The 20370-nt window shown below is 58.8% G+C and overlaps 2 protein-coding genes and 1 long non-coding RNA gene across 7 annotated transcripts; 2 read left to right on the top strand and 1 right to left on the bottom strand.

Annotated features, from left to right (window-relative positions):
* Positions 1-57: 57 nt before the first annotated feature.
* ZBTB45 (zinc finger and BTB domain containing 45) lies at positions 58-5165 on the top strand. Of its 4 annotated transcripts, XM_051835293.2 has the most exons (4): positions 80-301; positions 703-851; positions 2577-3846; positions 4373-5165. In XM_051835293.2, exons 3-4 carry the CDS (start codon positions 2577-2579, stop codon positions 4627-4629), a joined length of 1527 nt encoding a protein of 508 aa, XP_051691253.1. In that variant the 5' UTR covers positions 80-301; positions 703-851; the 3' UTR covers positions 4630-5165. The 4 variants fall into 4 exon arrangements, with proteins under 4 accessions (XP_051691252.1, XP_051691253.1, XP_008247253.1 ...); XM_051835292.2 differs by lacking the exon at positions 703-851 and having other exon boundaries at positions 58-140; XM_008249031.4 differs by lacking the exon at positions 703-851 and having other exon boundaries at positions 81-301.
* On the top strand, positions 4636-18810 carry SLC27A5 (solute carrier family 27 member 5). Of its 2 annotated transcripts, none has more exons than XM_002721897.5 (10): positions 4636-7534; positions 7879-8088; positions 8415-8573; positions 15880-16004; positions 16783-16977; positions 17066-17156; positions 17714-17912; positions 18067-18164; positions 18301-18431; positions 18503-18810. In XM_002721897.5, the coding sequence occupies exons 1-10, from the start codon at positions 6763-6765 to the stop codon at positions 18677-18679; spliced, it is 2157 nt and encodes a 718-aa protein (XP_002721943.5). In that variant the 5' UTR covers positions 4636-6762; the 3' UTR covers positions 18680-18810. The 2 variants fall into 2 exon arrangements, with proteins under 2 accessions (XP_002721943.5, XP_008247251.2); XM_008249029.4 differs by having other exon boundaries at positions 18508-18810.
* Positions 18774-19443, bottom strand: LOC138846746 (uncharacterized). The gene is made up of 2 exons (XR_011384288.1): positions 19190-19443; positions 18774-19077 (listed from the first exon to the last, which is right to left on the bottom strand). It is a non-coding gene; the product is annotated as an uncharacterized lncRNA (long non-coding RNA).
* Positions 19444-20370: the final 927 nt, after the last annotated feature.

The following is a 20370-nucleotide window of genomic DNA, read 5'->3' on the forward strand; positions in this document are numbered from 1 at the left end:
GCTTTGTCCTAATGCGCCCCCCTGCGCCGCAGCGGCCCCGGACTTGGGTTCCGCCGGCGGAGCGGCCCGGAAGTGTGGCCTTGGCGTTGGTGAGCGGGAGGCGGCCGCTGCGGGGCCTGGTGCCTGAGGAGGAGCCGGAGGTGGGGTCGGGCGGGCATCCCCTGCTGCAGGGCCGCCGAGAAGGCCCGGCCTGCCAGGGGTGTGGCGCCCGCGCTTGCCTCGGAGGTCCTGCGGAGAACGCGAGAGGGCGCTACAGGATCGGGGCGCCGAGCGGGCCAGGGTACCGAGGCGGGAAACCCAGGTCGGCGGGGGCTGAGCGGGTGCTGCGGCAGCGGGTCGGAGGCGCTCTCGGGGTGGGGCCCGGGCGATGGCGTAGAGTACTGCACAGGGTGTCTGGAGCCAAGTGCATGGCGTGGGCGAAGCCGTGGCGACCAGTGTTGGGCGCCAGACGCGGGAGGGTCGGTCTCCAAGGTGGGCCTTTGTTCGCACGCATCCAAGAAGGCCCTGCTGTATCTGGACTGTGGGACCGGAGTCCTCCCGGGAGCAGGGCGAGGGAGGGTCAGCAGAGGAGTCCAGACTGGGGCCGTGCCCGGCGTCTGGGCCCGGAATTGAAGTCCTGCGGGAACCGGGTGGACTAGGATGGGGAAGGGCGCTGTGGGCGGAGGTCAGTCTTCGCGCATGCAAACGCTTGGCCGGTTCCAGGAATCAATTCATTGCCATGGAGGCCTCTGAGCCGAGGAGGGTCCAGACCTGTTTCGTCCGAACAGGCTCCCTCTGGCTGCTGCGTGGCGAATAGACGCCGGAGAGGACCAACACGGCGATCCAGGCCGGCGGTAGCCAGGCCACTGCAGGTGTGGGGCCTGCGGGGCAGAGGCGGGACATGAAAGAGGAAAGGTCCGGCTGGGGGCAAAGAGAAGGCGGAGCCGCAGGGACGGAGCCTGAGACCCCAGTGGATCCTGAGGGTTAAGTGGGGCCCTCGCCGGGGGCCCGGTGGAAAGTGGACCAGTCTCAGGGTGCATCCTGTGTCCTGATTCTTCTCCCTGAGACTGTGGGTACGGGCGTTCTGGGTGGAGGATGAGCCCAGTATCTCATCCCCGATCTTTATTTATATTTACTTACTTATTCAAAGACAGAGAGAGAGAGCTCCTTCATCTGCTAGCTCACTCCTCAAATGCCCATAACAGCCTGGGCTAGGCAGAAGCTAGCCGCTGTAAACGCCATCCCAGCCTCTTACAAGGAGGGGTAGGGGCGCCCAGGGACCCAGAGACTTGAGGCATCATCTGAGCCAGAGCTCAGCCCCAGGCACTCAGCTTTGAGATGTGGGTGGGGTACTTTAACTGCCACGCCCACCGCTCATCCCTGCATCCTTGTTGACAAATGGTCGCTTGCTTCATGGGTGAAGAGGCAGAGTTTCCTAGATTGCCAGCCTTCTCTGGGGGGGTTTTCCTCTGGTGCAAGACAGGACAGTGCTGGGATTACGGGGCCACAGGTTCCCAAGACGCACAGGGATGGTTCAGCCATGCCTGTGGCCTGTGCTGCTCTGCTCTTGTCCAGCCAGCCACACAGCCTTGCAAAGTCCACACGTGCCCCCTCTCCACGCAGGCCCCATGGAGATGCCAAGCAGAGCTGGTGCTGCAGGGAGCACCCCTGCCTGCCGGACTAGAGTGTGCTCCGAACCATGTATGCCTGCCAGGCTGATGCCCACCCTTCCATGTCAGTCCTTTGTCCCAAACAGCTCTGCCCAGGAGGCAGATGTGCCCCCTACCACCTGTGACAAACTCCATATACCCTAGTTAATGTACCCCTATTTTTTTTAAAAGATTTTTATTTTATTTATTTGAAAGACAGTTACAGAGAGAGGTAGAGACAGAGAAAGTCTTCCCTCTACTGGTTCAATTCCCAAATGGCAGCAACGACGGAGCTGAGCCGCCCTGAACCAGCAGCGGCGAGCTTCCTCTGGGTCTCCCACTTGGGTCATCCTCTGCTGCTTTCCCAGGCGCATTAGCAGGGAGCCAGATCGGAAGTGGACCAGCCGGGACTCGAACCGGCGCCCATTTGGGATGCCTGGATCACACAGGGTTTTAGAGGCTCTAAGCTGAGAGATGTGATGAAGAGAGACCCCTCCCCCCAAAAAGTCAGGAGCGGCAGGAGTCACAGCTAGTTGGTGGAGATGGGGACCAGTGTTCCTGCCATGAGATCTGCTCTGGGTGGGATGGGGCAGCCAGTTCTGCGTGGGGGTCCCTGGCCTCACTTGGAGTTGGGGGTGGAGGGCAAGCCCTGGGCGTCCTGTGGGGCCCTGAGCAGGACGGGGGTTGGGGATAGACCTTTAGTATTCCCACCCTCTTTTAGGGGTTTCCTCGTGGCTGTGGAGGTGGCAGGCACTGCAGAGGACTGAGTGGGGCGTGTGTGGGAGGGGTCCTGGTGTGTCCTGAGTTGCGAACGGGGGGGGGGGTTGCTGGGCAGGAGGGGAGAGGACTCTGGATCCTCTCCTGTAAGGTCCGAAGGGACGGGAACCTGGGGCGGGCAGCACTGACGTCTCCCCGCCCCACCCCTTCATCCGTGCTTCATCCGTGTAGATGGCGGCGGCAGAGGCGGTGCACCACATCCACCTGCAGAACTTCTCCCGCTCCCTGCTTGAAACGCTCAACGGCCAGAGGCTGGGCGGGCACTTCTGCGACGTGACCGTGCGCATCCGCGAGGCCTCGCTCCGCGCGCACCGCTGCGTGCTGGCCGCCGGCTCGCCCTTCTTCCAGGACAAGCTGCTGCTGGGGCACTCCGAGATACGCGTGCCGCCGGTGGTGCCCGCGCAAACGGTGCGCCAGCTCGTGGAGTTCCTGTACAGCGGCTCGCTCGTGGTGGCGCAGGGCGAGGCGCTGCAGGTGCTCACCGCGGCGTCGGTGCTCCGCATCCAGACCGTTATCGATGAATGCACGCAGATCATTGCCCGCACTCGTGCCCCGGGCGCCCCAGCGCCTGCACCCCTGCCCGCGCCCGTGCCCCCACCGCTTGCTCCGGCGCAGCTGCGCCACCGCCTGCGCCATTTGTTGGCAGCGCGCCCTCCGGGGCACCCCGGCATCGCGCACAGCCGCAAGCAGCGCCAGCCTGCACGCCTGCAGCTGCCTGCGCCTCCGGCGCCAGCCAAGGTGGAAGGACCCGACGCCGACCCCGCGCTGCCTGCAGCCCCCGACGACCGAGGGGACGATGACGAGGACGAGGAGGAGACAGACGAGGACAGTGATGGCGACGATGGCGAAGGCGGCGGGCCGGGGGAGGGCCAGGCACCCCCTTCCTTTCCGGACTGTGCTGCCGGCTTCCTCACCGCCGCCGCCGACAGAGCGCGTGAGGAGCCGCCCGCACCCACCGGGCTCGCTGACTACGGCGGCGCTGGGAGGGACTTCCTTCGAGGGGCCGCGGTGGCTGAGGGTGCGTTCCCAGAGAGCTACGTGACTGCCTGGCACGAGGAGGACAGCGCCGCTGCGGAGACCCCGGTCCCACCCGACTGCGTCCTGGCTGCACCCCATGCTCCCAGCGTGAAGACCCCAGGGCCGCCCGTGCCTCTCTTCCCCTTCCACCTGGGCGCCCCCGGGCCGCCCGCACCTACCCCTCCCACCCCATCGGGACCAGCCCCCGGCCCGCCCCCTGCTTTCTATCCCGCGCTCCAGCCAGAGGCTGCCCCCAGCGTGCAGCTCGGGGACGCCCCAGCTCAGCCTGCCGCTCCGGCTGCCGCCCCTCCAGTCACACCTGTTCGAGCTCCGGGTGCGGAGCCGCCGGCCTACGAGTGCAGCCACTGCCGGAAAACCTTCAGCTCCAGGAAGAACTACACCAAGCACATGTTCATCCACTCGGGTGAGCAGGGGCGGGAGGTGGAGGGAGCCAGGGAGCCAGGAGATGGAATTCCCCACGTGCCAGGCTTGTGGGCAAGGCAAACCCCCGAAGTGGGGTCCTCCCTTTTAGGGGGCATCTTGAGGCTGGGTTGGGGAGCAGGAACGTGCTCAGAGCCTTTGGAGAGCTGACGCTGAGTCTTGAGCCCGGGATGTGGCTGGGCTGGGGAACAGCGCCCCAGGGAGTCTCCAGGTGCCGGTGGGTCTGGTGGCGGTCAGGGGAGACCCACGTGGGCAGTCCAGATGGGCAGCGATCCCTGCTGGGAGCATGCCTGTTAGATTGGGTGGGGAGGTGCTGCCAGTCGGGGACGGTGTGGGTCTGGGAGAGGGCACCCCCATGGAGGGAGACGCACCGGGGTGTGTATGTGTGAGTTCTGTCGGGCAGGGGATCCCAGGATGGTGGGTGGTTGTGGAGGGGATGGAAGCCCCTGCCAGACACGAGTTACCTGGGAGAGCCGGGCGGTCTAACGGACGCACGCTGTCATCCGCAGGGGAGAAGCCGCACCAGTGTGCCGTGTGCTGGCGATCCTTCTCGCTACGCGACTACTTGCTCAAGCATATGGTCACGCACACTGGAGTGCGCGCCTTCCAGTGCGCGGTCTGTGCCAAGCGCTTCACGCAGAAGAGCTCCCTCAATGTGCACATGCGCACGCACCGGCCGGAGCGCGCGCCCTGCCCAGCCTGCGGCAAGGTCTTTTCCCACCGCGCGCTGCTGGAGCGCCACCTGGCTACGCATCCTGCGCCCTGACGGGGGCCCAGGGCCTGAGGATTCGGTGGGGACTGGCTGCACCCACTGCGTGGCCGGTCGCCTCGGTCCAGTGGAGCCTGGTTGCTGCAGCAGCAGCGCCTTGACCATATTCCCGCCCGTACACCACGCCCTCCCCCCAGCGCAGGCTCTCCTCCTCCCCTACCCCTTTCTCTACGCCAGACCTCGAGGTCCAGCCCACTGGATCCTCTGGGCCGTGCCGGGTCAGGGCAGGGGATGTTAGGGGCTCCCGCTTCTGAGAACTGGAGCCCCTCCCACGTGAGCTGGACGCTGAGGTCCTTGGACCTGGCCCTGGACTTGTGTGTCTGACCCCGGTCCGCACCCTGCACTAGTCGTAGTGAGGTGGAATTTGGGTTGCTTCCCTGCCCCCATGTCTGGCGAGGTGAAGTCCCCGGCTCCCCATCCCGAGCTCTACCTGTCCCTTGGGGCGCTTAAGGAGGCCCAGGTGGACCTGCCCTGGCATGGGGCCGGCCTCAGGATTCCCCTCCCTGTAATAAACAATGATGAGCCATGGGGCACGAGTGCGTGACGTTGTGTGCACTGAGATCAGCGCTGAGCTGTGATGATTGGGACTCAACGTCCCCAGCCCTGGGCAGTACCCCTGCTGCCACCCCCACCTCCCTGGGCACCACTTAGGTAAACTGAGCCTCAGTTCCGGGTACTGGGACGCGCTACGAGTGTGGCTGGCATTCAGTTCTTTTGGAGCACTTGGTCCTGTGGGAGGGGCAGAGGCCAGCTCCTGCAGAAATAGGTCTTGGAGAGAGAGACCACAAACCCGTCACCCTGTAGCCCTCTGTCGCTCACCAAGTCTGTTTCAATCTTCCAACCAGACTCTCAGAATCTGGACTTTAAAACCCCTGCCAGCCGGCGCCGCGGCTCACTAGGCTAATCCTGCGCCTAGCGGCGCCGGCACACCAGGTTCTAGTCCCGGTCGGGGCGCCGGATTCTGTCCCGGTTGCCCCTCTTCCAGGCCAGCTCTCTGCTGTGGCCAGGGAGTGCAGTGGAGGATGGCCCAGGTGCTTGGGCCCTGCACCCCATGGGAGACCAGGAGAAGCACCTGGCTCCTGGCTCCTGCCATCGGATCAGCACGGTGCGCCGGCCGCGGCGGCCATTGGAGGGTGAACCAACGGCAAAGGAAGACCTTTCTCTCTGTCTCTCTCACTGTCCACTCTGCCTGTCAAAAAAAAAAAAAACAAAAAAAAAAAAAAAAACAAAAAAAAACTTCCCCTGCCACCTGCAGATGGGCATGATGGTTGAGCAAGTTACCTTTGGAGAGCCTGCCCTGGCCATTGGTGGCCACGTTCCAGAGTAGGTGGCTTCTCAGTGAGTGACGGCTGTGCCGCCCAACCCCTGCTGTGAGCCAGTGTCACAGGGCTCCCTGACCAGCTCAGCCCTGGGGAGCCATTCTCCCCATCTGTCCCCAGCACATTCGCAACTCCTGACCCAGGTGCCCTATTCCAAGCACTTGGAGTGGACAGAGGGGACTCTAGCCTGGAGGGCTCATGGGCCAGTGGTGGCCCCTTTGAAATCTCTCTCTGACTGCCTCCCAGTGGTGAGGGGACAAGGTTTCCCAGTCCAGCTCTGCGTGTGAAGGCCAGGACTGAATCTCCATCAATGCCAAAAGTGGGGCAAAGAGAGTAGGCACGTGGGAGGGAACAGAGCTGCATTTAAATGAGCAGTGCTTGGCCCCGGGAAGGAGGTTAGACTTCTCATCACTGGGGACGAAGGGCTGTAGCCCGGTCAGGTCTCTTCCGCACATCAGGTGGGTGCAGAGGAGGGCAGAGCATCAGGCGGTGCCTGCGGCCAGGACGACCTTGTCCTGTTGCTTTCCTGTTGGACTTGCTGGAACATCTCTAAAGTCGGTCTCTCAAGTTCCTGTACAGAACGGGCACGGTTGGAGGCAGTTGCCAGCCCTGGGAGGGGGGACTGGGCGAACAGGACAGCAGGCAGGCTGGTGGTGGTGCCCAAGGAGGAGAAAGACCTCTGGAGAAAGACAGGGCTGATAAGGAAGATAAACAGCAAAACAGGAGAAGAGCTGGGGGCAGAGTTCTAGACCAGGAGACCGGAGCAGCCACTGCCAGCCGAGCCTGAGCCACCGCCTCCAGGGCGGGGTGGATGGGCTGGACATTGCGGCCAGGAGCCCTGGACAGAGATAAGCCTGTGAATTTGCAGCCATTTGTCCAGAAGAGAGCTGGGGCTATGGGTGGAAGACAGCAGCTCGCCTCTCTACTGCTGCTGTTATTTCTGCTGGGGGGCCTGGGGCAGCCCTTGTGGCCAGCAGCAATGGCTCTGGCCCTACGCTGGCTCCTGGGGGACCCCACGTGCTGCGTACTGCTTGGTCTGGCTGTGCTGGCACAACCCTGGCTCAGCCCCTGGATGCCCCACTGGCTGAGCCTTGCAGCTGCGGCCCTCATGCTGACCATGCTACCCTCACGGCCGCCCCCGGGCCTGCGCTGGCTGCCCACAGACATCGCCTACTTTGTCAGGCTCATCCACCTGGGACTGAAGATCAAGAGACGCTTGAATCGACAGCCTCCTGACACCTTGGTGGATGCCTTTGAGCGGCAAGCACGAGCGCAGCCTGGCCACACATCTTTGGTTTGGACGGGTCCTGGGGCCTGCTCTGTCACCTTCAAGGAGCTGGATGCCAGGGCCTGCCAGGCAGCGTGGGCTCTGAAGGCTCAGCTGGGCAGCCATGGTGGCCCAACTCCTGGGGAGCCTGTTGCCCTCCTGGTGCTGACCTCCCACGCCATCCCTGCTCTGAGTTTGTATCTGGGGCTGACCAAGCTGGGCTGCCCAGTAGCCTGGATCAACCCACATGGCCGAGGTGCCCCCCTGGTGCATGCTGTGCTGACTTCGGGGGCCAGGGTGCTGCTGGTGGACCCAGGTAAGGGCCCCTGGGCCAGCAGAGGATGGAAGTGAACGGGGCAAGGGATGGACTGCAGGACAGGAGTCCGGGGTGGGGGTGGGGGCTGGGCAGAGCCTTTTGCTCCCACTCATCCACCACCACAAGCGATTAGACTTGAAACGTAACGGGAAAGTAGTACTGAGGTCACCAGTCTCTCAGTCTTCTCCCCTCACCTGGGCTGTTTCAATCCTTCTTTGAGAGAATATGCGCAAGTTTGTCTCTGCTAGCTACTCCTCTGCCCTAGCTCTGGGTCAGCGCCCCCCCCCCAGCCCCGTGACCAGGGTGCACCTTGCCTCAGTTTCCTCTCTACCCCATTCCTGCAGACCTCCAGGAGAGCCTGCAGGAAGTCCTTCCCAAGCTGCAGGAGGAGAACATCTGCTGCTTCTACCTTAGCCACAGCTCCCCCACACCGGGGGTGGGGGCTCTGGGAGCTGCCCTGGACACTGCGCCCTCCAGCCCAGTGCCTGCTGACCTACGTGCTGGGGTCACATGGAAAAGCCCTGCTATGTTCATCTACACCTCAGGGACCACTGGTAAGGGTTCCAGCAGCCCCAGCCCCAGCCTTTGAACTCTCACCCCGACCTAACTCCAGCCTTGTCCTGTGCTTCAAATGACCTCTGAAACCCACACTGCCCTCTGACTGACAACGTGACTTGAGTGACCAGTGCCAGAACCCTGCCTCTGCCCAGTGAGCAGCTACTGAAACCCTTCCTGACCTTTGGTGTTGACCTGTTACTTTCCATCTGCATCTGGCCTCTGAACCCAATCGCAGATCCCCATGCTTGACGGCCCTCGGACACTCACTCTCCCCTCTGTGCAATCCCCTTACCCTCTCAGCTCCCATTCTGTCATCCCTCAGGGCTCCCAAAGCCGGCCATCCTCACGCAGGAGAAGGTCTTGCAGATGAGCAAAATGCTGTCTTTGTGTGGGGCCAGAGCTGACGATGTCATCTACGTAGTCCTGCCTCTGTACCACACGATGGGGCTTGTCCTTGGGGTCCTCGGCTGCTTAGAGCTTGGTAAGCTATTCTCCGGGAATCCTTTCAATTGGGACCACTACAGCAGGTGGCCAAGGTGATGCTGCAACACAACCCCAACGTTCGTTGGAGGAGTTGCTACAGAACCCAGAACGGGGTCCGCTTGCCCAGCTCACAGAAAGCCAATCGTGGACATCAGGCTGGTGGAAGAAAGAGCGGAGCTGGGAAGTTACTGATGAATTCCCAGCCTCTCCAAGAGTTAAGGCTGTGAGTCTTATAGTCCGGAGTTGAGATGCACCCTGCATGATCAGCTCATGTGTGGGTCTCAGGGTGGTCCTCAGTGTGTGGCCTTCCTTGATGGGTCAGTGTTTAGGGGACAGCATGTTTCTTTCAGAATAGTAAAAGGTAGGTTCCTGTCTGTCTGGGTATCCCTTTATTTGATCAAGTCTTGCAGTTCCTAGAAATATCTCAATTCAAGTATAACATGGGGGGTGTTAGCAATAGGGGTGACAAGTAGATTTCAAGTCTGTGATTGGGAGTTCTGCCTGTGGGTTCCTGCTGCTCTCAGAACTGAGGTCAGCCCTGAGGCGTTGACTGTGTTAGCCTTAGGGGAAACTGTGCTGTTTCCTTGACTTAATGAGTTTCGCTTTCCAGAGGACTTTCAAATAAAAACTGCCAGGTAAGGAAAAGATACTGAGACCCAGTAAGTCTATGTCAAAGGCTACTAGGGCTGGGGAATGGTGACAGTAATAACACCCCATAAATTACCCAGCACACTGGGGTTCACTTAACATTTTTTTTAGAATTTATTTGAAAGGCAGAGAAAGAAAGGGAGAGAGGGAGAAAAGGAGAGAAGGGAGGAGGGGGGAATGAATCTCCCAACTGTTGGTTCATTCCAACAGTCAGAGTAAGGCCAGGCTGAAACTATGAGCCAGGAACTCCATCCAGGTCTCCTGTGCAGGTGGCAGGGGCCCAGCTACTTACTGGATCATATTGCCTTCCCAAGAGCATTAGCAGAAGCTAAACTGAAAGTAGAGCAGCCAGAACTTGAGCCAGGAACTCAGCCTGGTCTCCCACTTGGTCGGCAGGGACCCAAGTACTTGAGCACTCAGAACGAACATTAGCAGAAAACTGGAATGGAGAGCAGAGCCCAGACTTGAAGCTAGGCGATCTGAAATGGGACGCAGGCATCCCAACAATGGTTTAAATGTTCTGCCAAGTGCCTACCCCTGGGATCTAATTTTTGATAAGGGACTGACAGCAGCGATTCCCAGGCCTGGATGAGAGCTGACAGGAGCATCCGGGGAGGCAGTGAGGAGGCAGGGCCAGATTGGTGGCACAGCCCAAGCAGGAGCTGATGAAGGAATGCTCACCATGCACTCCTTGAGGCTGTCTGCCTTGACACCTGACTCAGAATTCAGCCCGGTGGCCATTGTTGTGGTGCAATGGGTATCTCCAGAGACCCTGCTCTTAAACACAGTGAGGAGAGGCCAAGGTCAAGTTTGAATACGGAGTGCCTGGGACTGAGTCCAGCTTCTTGCTGATGTGCACCCTGGCGATACTAATGGCAGAAATGGTAATAGCTCAAGTACTTGGGTCTTTGTTGCCCATATGGGAGACCCAGATGGAGTTCCTGGTTGTTCTGTTTGTTTGTTTTTAATTTGAAAGGCAGAGTTACAGAGAGAGAGAGAGAGAGAGAGAGGAAGACAGAGGTCATCCATCCACTGGTTCACTCCCTAAATGGCCACAAGGGCTGGGACAAGCCCAAGCCAGGCGCCAGGAGCTTCTTCCTGCTCTCCCATGTGGCTGCAGGGGCCCAAGCACTTAGGCCATCTCCCACTGCTTTCCCAGGCACATCAGCAGAGAGCTGGATTGAAGTGAAGCAGCTGGGACTCCAATCGTCATATGGGATGCCAGCACTGCTGGCGGCAGCTTAACCCACTTTGCCATAGCGCTGGCCCCAGTTCCTGGCTCTTGGCTTTAGCCTGGCCCGGCTCCTGGTGTTGCAGGCACAATGGAGGACCCCAGGTGGAGGTTTCTTTGATATGGAGCTTGGCCATTTGTAGTTGTGTATTCCTTCTTTAGCTGAGGTGTAAGGTCTGCCATTCCAGTCATTTCCTTGCAGTTGGCTCCTGAAATTGTTAGGCAAACATTATTCTCCTGTTTGAACAGAATCTGGATGGCTCACAAGATTAGTCATGGGATAAATCACAAGATTAGTAGTTTTAGTTGAAATATGAAAAGAGGCACCAGCGCTGTGGCGTAGCAGGCGAAGCTGTTGCTGCACTGCCAGCATCCCACAGGGGTGTCGGTTCAAGTCCCAGCTGCTCCTCTTCCTATCCAGCTGTCTGCTATGGCCTGGAAAAGCAGTAGAGATGGCCCAAGCCCTTGGGCCCCTGCACCTATGTGGGAGACACAGAAGCAGCTCCTGGCTCCTGGCTTCGGATAGGCGCAGCTCCAGCTGTTGCAGTCAGTTGGGAATTGAACTGTTACTGGAGAATGCTAAGGTTCTTGTCTTCATGCAGGAAAGAATTCAGGTGTGAGATAGAGAGTAGTGGAAAGCAACACAGCAAGGTTTATTAGGGAAGGGACATCTCTAAGAACAGACGGGCACCTCTCCAGACAGGACCTGGGAGAGAGTGCCCAGTCACTCGGACAGGGAGAGCAGGGTTACATGGTTGAGTGGAGAGAATGCACCTGGGCAGGCCAGGCGGGTGGCTCAGCAGAGAGGCAGAGGGCTGAGCACGCAGTCTGGTTGAGGCTGGGGGTTTTGCCTCCCCACCTCTGTTCCTCCTAGAACAAAGGACTTCTTGGATATAAATAGAAAAATTCCTATCTGAGTTTTCCCCCTGAAGTTATCAGACAGGGGAAGCCTGGCTGGCACCGCCCTGGTTAGAGGAAGGATGGGCAGGACCCCCTGGAGGATCAAGATCTGAGCAGGATATTTGAAGTGCAGATACTGGGCTGCACCTGGAAGATTATCAGGCAGAAGGGACGGGGACCCTCACCTGGCAGGTTATCGGGTAGAAGGGGCAGGGCAGGATGTAGATACTGGGCTGCCCTGGAAGGTTATTGGGATGACTTTGAGATGCATATGCTGGACATAGATGTCTCCTTAGGCCTTTGTCACACATATAAGCTCATATCTGACTTCCTACTTAACAGAACCAGCAGATGGAAGACCTTTCTGTCTCTCTGCTTCTCCTTCTCCCGCTGTGTAACTGACTTTCAAATAAATAAATAAATAATCTTTTTTAAAAATGTGAAAAGAAAGGGAAGATACATTTATTTATTTATTTTGACAGGCAGAGTTAGACAGTGAGAGAGACAGTGTTGGTTCACCCCCAAATGGCCGCTGCGCTGGCGCAGTGCTGATCTGAAGCCAGGAGCCAGGTGCCTCTTCCTGGTCTCCCATGCAGGTGCAGGGCCCAAGCACTTGGGCCATCCTCCACTGCCCTCCCGGGCCACAGCAGAGAGCTGGACTGGAAGAGGAGCAACTGGGACAGAATCTGGCACCCATATGGGATGTTGGTGCCATAGGCGGAGGATTAGCCTAGGGTGCCGGGCCCAATACATTTGTTACCTTACAGTTTCAACAGATGTTACCATGTTGCCGGTTTATTACATAGGCATTCCCTTCTTTCTGTATTATTTCAGAGCAAATCCTAGAAATAGGTTTTTTTGACTGTAAATATTGCAGTATGTACCTCTAACATATAAGGACAAGAAAGCTGTAACTGCAATGATTATCACACCAGACAAAATTAACAGTAACTCTAAGATCATTTGATACCCAGTTCATGTTCCAATTACCCCACTGTCTTTTTGTAAAGCCTCCACATTCTCTTTGTTATCATGTCTCTGCTCCTTTTCCCCTTGCATTTTTGGTTAGATTGGAAATTCCTCATAGAGGCCGGCGCAGTGGCTCAACAGGCTAATCCTCCACCTTGCAGCACCAGCACACTGGGTTCTAGTCTGGGTCGGGGCACCGGATTCTGTCCCGGTTGCCCCTCTTCCAGGCCAGCTCTCTGCTGTGGCCAGGGAGTGCAGTGGAGGATGGCCCAAGTGCTTGGGCCCTGCACCCCATGGGAGACCAGAAGAAGCACCTGGCTCCTGGCTTCGGATCAGCGCAATGCGCCTGCTGCAGTGCACCAGCCACGGCAGCCATTGGAGGGTGAACCAACAGCAAAAGGAAGACCTTTCTCTCTGTCTCTCTCTCTCACTGTCCATTCTGCCTGTCAAAAATAAATAAATAAATAAATAAAATAAAGGAAATTCCTCATAGAGGTGTTGTCAGATTCAGTTTCTACTGTTCTTGGGAAGAACTCTGTGTTCACAGAGAGGCTATGTTGATTAGGGAAGCTTCCCATTGACCTTCCTCCTATTGGTCTGAGCAGCTCTTTTTTTTTTTTTTTTTTTTTTTTTTTTTTTTTTTTTTTTAGATTTTATTTATTTATTTATTTATTTGAAAGAGTTACAGCGAGAGGTAGAGCCAGAGAGAGAGGTCTTCCATTCTTCTGGTTTACTCCCCAAATAACCACAATGGCCAGAGCTGAGCTGATCCCAAGCCAGGAGCCAGGAACTTCCTCCGGGTCTCCCACGTGGGTGCAGGGGCTGAAGGAGTTGGGCCATCCCCCACTGCTCTTCCAGGCCACAGTAGAGAGCTGGATCGGAAGATGAGTAGCCAGGACTCAAACTGGTGCAAACATGGGATGCTGGCGCTGCAGGCTGGGGCTTTAACCCATGTGTCACAGTGCCAGCTGGGCAGCTCTTGAAGATCTTCCCCAGTGAAGGAAATGTCTCCACAGAGATCAGAAACAAAGCAGACACTTTCAAGGACCTAGGGCTCATTTCCACATGGAGGGCATTACATGTTATCTCCTCACCAAAAGCAGACACAGCATCAAAGGGAACGCCTACTTGTTGCCTCACCAAGCACATGTGCAGATGTTGCTTTGGGTGCAGGGATACTGACATTTAAGTTGGCAGGTTTTTTTTTGTTTTTTGTTTTTTGTTTTTTTTTTTTTTGACAGGCAGAGTGGACAGTGAGAGAGAGAGACAGAGAGAAAGGTCTTCCTTTGCCGTTAGTTCACCCTCCAATGGCCGCCGTGGCTGGCACACTGCACTGATCCGATGGCAGGAGCCAGGTACTTATCCTGGTCTCCCATGGGGTGCAGGGCCCAAGCACTTGGGCCATCCTCCACTGCACTCCCTGGCCACAGCAGAGAGCTGGCCTGGAAGAGGGGCAACCGGGACAGAATCCGGCGCCCCGACCGGGACTAGAACCCGGTGTGCCGGCGCCACGGCTCACTAGGTTTTGTTTTGTTTTTGTTTTTGTTTTTTTTTTTAAAGATTTATTTATTTATTTGAAAGTCAGAGTTACACAAAGAGAGAAGAGGCAGAGAGAGGTCTTCCATCCGATGGTTCACTCCCCAATTGGCCGCAATGGTCGGAGCTGTGCCGATCTGAAGCCAGGAGCCAGGAGCTTCCTCTGGGTCTCCCACGCGGGTGCAGGCACCCAAGGACTTGGGCCATCTTCCACTGCTTTCCCAGGCCATAGCAGAGAGCTGGATTGGAAGAGAAGCAGCCGGGACTAGAACCGGCGCCCATATGGGATGTCGGCGCTTCAGGGCGTTAACCCACTGAGCCACAGCGCCGGCAGGGTTTTTTAAAAAAAATATTTACTTAAATTTGAGAGAGAAAGAGGTCCACCTTCCATTTGCTGCTTCACTCCTCAAATGGCCACAACAACCAGAGCTGGACCAACAGAAAGCAGGAGCCAAGAATGCCATCCTGGTCTCCCACTTGGGTGGCAGGGATCCGAGTACTTGGACCATCTTCTGCTGTCTTCCCTGGCACACAGCAGGGAGTCAGATCAGAAGTAGCCAGGACTCAAACTAGCACTCCAATTTGGGATGCTGGTGTCACAAGCAGGCTTAACACACTGTGTCACAATGCCAGCCCCTGGGCCTTAAATCCCTGTGTCCACCCACCAGTTCTCCCGTCCATCTGTTCACCTAACTTCTCACCCATCTAACCATCCATGCCACCATCCACCCATCCACTAATTCACCTACCCGATCTGTCCACCCACCCACTCACCTTTCCACCCACCTACCCAGATGGGTATTCATTTGTCATACTCAAGAATGTTTAACATTGGCCGGAGCCGCGGCTCACTTAGCTAATCCTCTGCCTGCGGTGCTGGCACCCCGGGTTCTAGTCCTGGTCGGGGCGCCGGATTCTGTCCCGGTTGCCCCTCTTCCAGGCCAGCTCTCTGCTGTGGCCTGGGAGTACAGTGGAGGATGGCCCAGGTCCTTGGGCCCTGCACCCCATGGGAGACCAGGAGGAAGCACCTGGCTCCTGGCTTCAGATTGGAGCAGCGCGCCAGCCGTAGCGGCCATTTAGGGGGTGAACCAATGGAAGGAAGACCTTTCTCTCTGTCTCTCTCTCTGTCTAACTCTGCCTGTCAAAAAAAAAAAAAAAAAGAATTTTAACATTCACAGTCCTATGGCCGGCACCATGGTGCAGCTGATTGAGCCGCGGCTTGCAGCACTGGCATTCCATATCAAAGTGCTGATATCAGTTCAGCTGCTCCCCTTCTGATCCAGCTTCCTGCGAATGCACCTGAGGAGGCAGCAGAAGACGGCCCAAGTATTCGGGCCTCTGGCACCCATGTGGGAGACCCAGATGGAGTTTCTAGCTCCTGGCACAGATCTGGCTGTTGTGGCCATTTGGGAATGAACCAAAGGATGGAAGATCTTTCTCTCTTTCTGCCTTGAAATAAATACATAAATCTTTTTAAATTGCATCCACGGCTCTTACTCAGCAGAGCTCACTTTGCTACGGCACTGAGATTTCTGTGTATCCTGCAGACAGGATTTTAACACAGGCCTGACTGTGTTCTCATCAGGGCCAGGGGCACAGTTCAGCATTCCACTGCAGTCGGCTTTTTTCCTTTTCACTTCGTTAGAAGGGTGGAGAGACAGATAGAAATGGGTCGGGAGAGGGAGACGGTGGGAGGGAGGGAGAGAGATCGAGAGAATCGTCCAGCTGCTGTTTTACTCCCCAAATGCAAACAGGCTGAGCCAGGCTGAAGTCAGGAGTCTAGAACTCCACCTTGGCCTCCCAGGTGGGCGGCAGGGGTCCACCTGCCTGAGCCATCATCCGTTGCCTCCCAGTGTGTGCCTTAGCAGGAAGCTGGAATCAGAAGGGGAGCCAGGACTGGAACCCAAGTAGCACCTGAACTGATGTGCTAGGCGCTCTCCCCAGCTTGTGTTTCAATGAGCTGCCTTCTCACAGCCCCGTGGAGGCATAACCTGTGAGCCCCTCCTCTCCTTCCTCCCAGGAGCCACCTGTGTCCTGGCCCCCAAGTTCTCTGCCTCCGCCTTCTGGAATGACTGTCGGCAGCACGGTGTGACAGTGATTCTGTATGTGGGCGAGGTCCTGCGGTACCTGTGCAATGTTCCCCAGGTGAGGGCTGCATGGTGAACACCTCAGGTATGAAATCCCAGGTGACCTAGGTAAAGGTCTCGATTCAAGTTCAGAACCCCAGCAAGGTCCTCCACCCAAGAACCCCAGATAAGGAGTTCCACACAAGCCCTCTATTAGGTTTTCTTTGGTCAGCTGTGTTACTGTGGGCAGGTGACATCTCTCACCCTCAGTGTCCTCTTCTGGAAAACAGGGATAGAAACAGGTACTTTCTGTAGGAGTAACATGAAAACTAACTGAGTTAAATGTACGTAAAGTGACTAGAACAGGGTATGACTCAGGATAGTCACTAGAGCTGAGCTGATCTCGTCTTTATAAAGCAGTGAAGTGCTGTCCCCAGAGAAGGTCCTCGGTATCCCTGCAGGGAGAGCGCCAGGTAAGGCCCTTGGGCAACACCTTAAGGTAGGGCTGCAGGAATCTCCAGGTGCCTTCCAGGAAAACACCCCACATAACCCTTCCAGGTCAGGCCTGCAGGCAGCCAGGTCAGAGTTCCAGGTAGCTGTCCCAGTGGAGATGAGGTCTCCTTCTCCCCTAGGTAACTCCCCCGGGCCAGGCGCTTGGGTAGCTTCTGCATGTGGCCCTCCAGCTAAGGACTCTACTGACTGCTCTTACGACCCAAGATCCCTTAGGCGTCTAAGGATCCCTTAGATCTAAGGTAGATCCCTTAGATCCCATAACTCTCCAGGGTAACTCCAAGGTGGGAAAGCCCCTCCTCCTTGAGGGAAGGGCTCTGGTCCTCATCCTTGGGGTGTCCTTGCAGCACCCAGAGGACCGGACACACTCGGTGCGCCTGGCGATAGGCAACGGGCTCCGGGCAGATGTCTGGGAGGCCTTCCAGCAGCGCTTCGGGCCCATTCGGATCTGGGAAGTCTACGGCTCCACAGAGGGCAACGTTGGCTTCATCAACTACCCAGGGCGCTGCGGGGCCTTGGGCAAGATGAGCTGCTTCCTTCGCGTGAGTGGGTGGGCTGCCCGGCTGGCGCCGGTCCTGAGTCTGGGCCCACCGGACCTCTGCCAATGCTCCCCGCCCTCCTCCACTCTAGTTGCTGTTGCCCTTTGAGCTCGTACAGTTTGACACGGAGGCAGAGGAGCCCGTGAGGGACAGTCAGGGATTCTGCATCCCTGTGAGGCCAGGTAGGAGGCCGGGGCACTTCCCTGGGTGTGGGAGGGGTAGAGACCCTCAGTGCACGACAACGGGAGTGGTGACCAATGAGGGTCTCCACAGCCCCCGTCTGGAACCCAGCCCCGGGCCTGTTTGACGGCTCTCTGGCAACCGTCTCCCAGCGTCTTGACTCTGCCCAGCTCCCCCGCCTCCCCTCTTGCTGTAATCTGCCAGGTCTCTGGGTGTCCACCTGAGTTCTCCCGAACTTTCTGTGGGGTCGCAGCCTCCCAGGGATCAGCCCCTTGTCCTGTATTCGCTTCTCCTGGGACCTGGCAGGGTCTAGCTGTATCCAGCCTTTGTCTGTTCCTCCTCCATTCTTATCCTAGGCTCCTGCTGTCACATTCTCTTCTCCTGCGTTGCTGATTTCTGTCTCCCTGTCCCTGGCTCCCAAGGTCTCCGCCTCTTTCTCTCTGGTTTCGGCCTCTGGCAGGCTGCTGGGTCACCAGCCCACCATGTTGGAAACCTCCAACAGAGGCCTGGCAGGCTCCTGGGGCGCTTGCTCATCATTCATACCCTGCTCCTACTCCAGGGGAAGCGGGGCTGCTGCTGACCCAAGTGCTAGGCCGCAACCCCTTCCTGGGCTACCGCGGACCCCGAAAGCAGTCCGAACAGAAGCTGGTGCGGCGCGTGCGGCGCGAAGGCGACGTCTACTACAACACAGGCGACGTCCTGGCCATGGATGAGGAAGGATTCCTGTACTTCCGCGACCGCCTCGGGGACACCTTCCGGTGCGGGGCGGGGTGTCTCGGGCTGGCCTCGGGCGGGGCTCAGGGCGCTTCCAGACCCTCGCGGGGGCCGGGCTGAAGAGGCGGGGCTGGGTGGCCTGGGTTCCAGGGCGCGCTCCCGCGGGGGCGTGGCCACCGTCTGGCTCCACCTTCGCAGCTGGAAGGGGGAGAACGTGTCTACCCGGGAGGTGGAGGGCGTGTTGTCCTCGGTGGACTTTCTGCAGGAAGTGAACGTCTATGGCGTGGCTGTGCCAGGTGAGGAGGGTGTGCCCCCTTTTCCGCCTCCGACAGCTGCGTTGGGGAGAGACGCGCCTGCCGCTGGGCCGGGCGGGAAGGGGCGGCTGTGGCGCTGCGAGGTGGGTGAGCCACGAGTGACCGGTGTGCCCCACAGGGTGTGAGGGCAAGGTGGGCATGGCTGCCGTGCAGCTGGCCCCCGGCCGGGCCTTCAGCGGGCAGGAGCTGTACCAGCACGCCCGCACGTGGCTTCCAGCCTACGCCGTCCCCCACTTCATCCGCATCCAGGTGAGCGCGCGGCGGCGCGGGGGCGGCGCGGGGGCGGGGGCGCCGCCTGGGCTGACGTCACTGCCCTGCAGGACAGCCTGGAGATCACCAGCACGTTCAAACTGATGAAGTCTCGGCTGGTGCGTGAAGGCTTCGACGTGGGGGTCATCACTGACCCCCTGTTTATCCTGGACAACCGGGCGCAGGACTTCCGGCCCCTGACGGCAGACACGTACCGGGCTGTGTGCGAGGGAACCTGGAAGCTCTGACCCCGGAGCGCAGGGGCCGCCGCGAATCTGCCCGGGGTCACCGGGCATCCGGCCTGGCCACGTCCCCAGCGGCAGGTAAATGACACTGAGGCCGTTGGCAGCGCGACAATAAACTTGCGTGTGTACACAAACATTGTTTGCCTGCGTGGAGACACGACAGGGGCGCGCGGTCCAGTGCCCCAGGGCGCGCTGTCTCCCTGCCAGGACCTCACCACCGCGAGGGCGTGGCCGTGCGGGCAAGGCCAAGGGCGCCGCAGGAGCTGGCCGGAGAGGAGACTGTGCCTCCACGCGCGTCTCGTGGCCTCGGGGGCGGCTGGGCCGGGGTCGGAAGGTCACGGGGAGACGCCTGGCAGGCGGGGGCCATGGGCGGTCTGCCTCACTTTCCGCCTCCGACAGTTCTGTGGGAGAGGGGTGCGTGTGTTTCTTACTTCCCAGGAGGGGCGCACGGGGGAGGCGTGCCCAGTCGCGCAGCCAGCGAGCGGAGCCGGGCCGGGCACGCGGTTCACTTACGGTCCCCGCACTGCCTCGGGGGCTGACGGCCTCCGCGAGCGTCGTGGCTACAACGCAGGCAGGGGCTTGCGGACGCCCAGCTGGCCGGGAAACGGAGTCTGCAGCAAAGCGGAAACGTAGAAGCGCGCACGGACACCAAGCCTCGGAGCAGTCGGTGCCGGCCCCGGGGACGAAGCGCAGCTCACGGCTTTGCGGGAGCCGCAGCCCAGGAGCGAGCGGGTCCCAAGGCCGCTGGGAACTGTAGTCTGCGCAGACTCGGGCGGAAGTGCCTCCCAATGCATTGTGGGAGTTGTAGTCCGGGACCGAGCTGGTCCCCGCGCCACTGAGAACTGCAGTCTGCGCAGACTCGGGCGGAAGTGCCTCTCAGTGCCTTAAGGGAGCTGTAGTCGACGCGCGAACTGGAAAGTGTAGTTTGAGCCGGCTCAGGAGCGGCAGTACTGCTCTCGTCACCGTGGGAGCCACACACGAGGCAGTGCTCGCAGGCCAGCTGGGCTGCTGTCAGTCCCGCTGTGAGTCTGGTCGCACCACTGGGGACGTGGTGACGATGTCACCCACGGTAGTAGCACCTGGATAGGCCGCGCCCACACAGCCCTCGCCAAGGTCCTCGGGGAGCCGCTGATGCTTGGCTTGGCTTTGGTAGGAACGGAGTCTCAGAGCTGCAACCCCGGGTGGACACTGCCCCTCCAGGTCGCCTGTTTCGAGGTTGGGTCCCACCACGAGCATCTGTTCATCTTCGGTGGCAGCGGTGCCGTGTTGGCCATGCCCCTGTGAGGAAGGCTGCACTCCTATGGTGCCCAGTTTGGCCAGAGAGGCGGTGGCACTGTCAGGCAAAGCCAGCAACTAGGATGTGGGCTAACGGACTCCACTCTGTCAACGAGTTACTTTGGGGGCAGATACTGTGGCTCCTTTGTGGGCTAAGCCACCACTTGGGGTGCCTACAGCCTACTATCAGCATGCCTGGCACTGGGTCTTGCCTCCACTTCCAATCCAGCTTCCTGCTAACGTGCAGCTTGGGAGGCAGATGATGATGGCTCAAACAGTTGGGTACCTGTCACCAACATGAGAGATCTGGATGGAGCTCTGGGCCCAGAACTTTGGTCTGGCCCAACCTGGCTGTTGAGGCATTTGGGTAGTGAGCCATCAGGTAATGGGGGGGGGGGGCGTTTTAAAGTTCGAAAAAT

This window comes from Oryctolagus cuniculus, chromosome 18 (assembly GCF_964237555.1).
Source record: "Oryctolagus cuniculus chromosome 18, mOryCun1.1, whole genome shotgun sequence".
Taxonomy (NCBI): Eukaryota; Metazoa; Chordata; class Mammalia; order Lagomorpha; family Leporidae; genus Oryctolagus; species Oryctolagus cuniculus.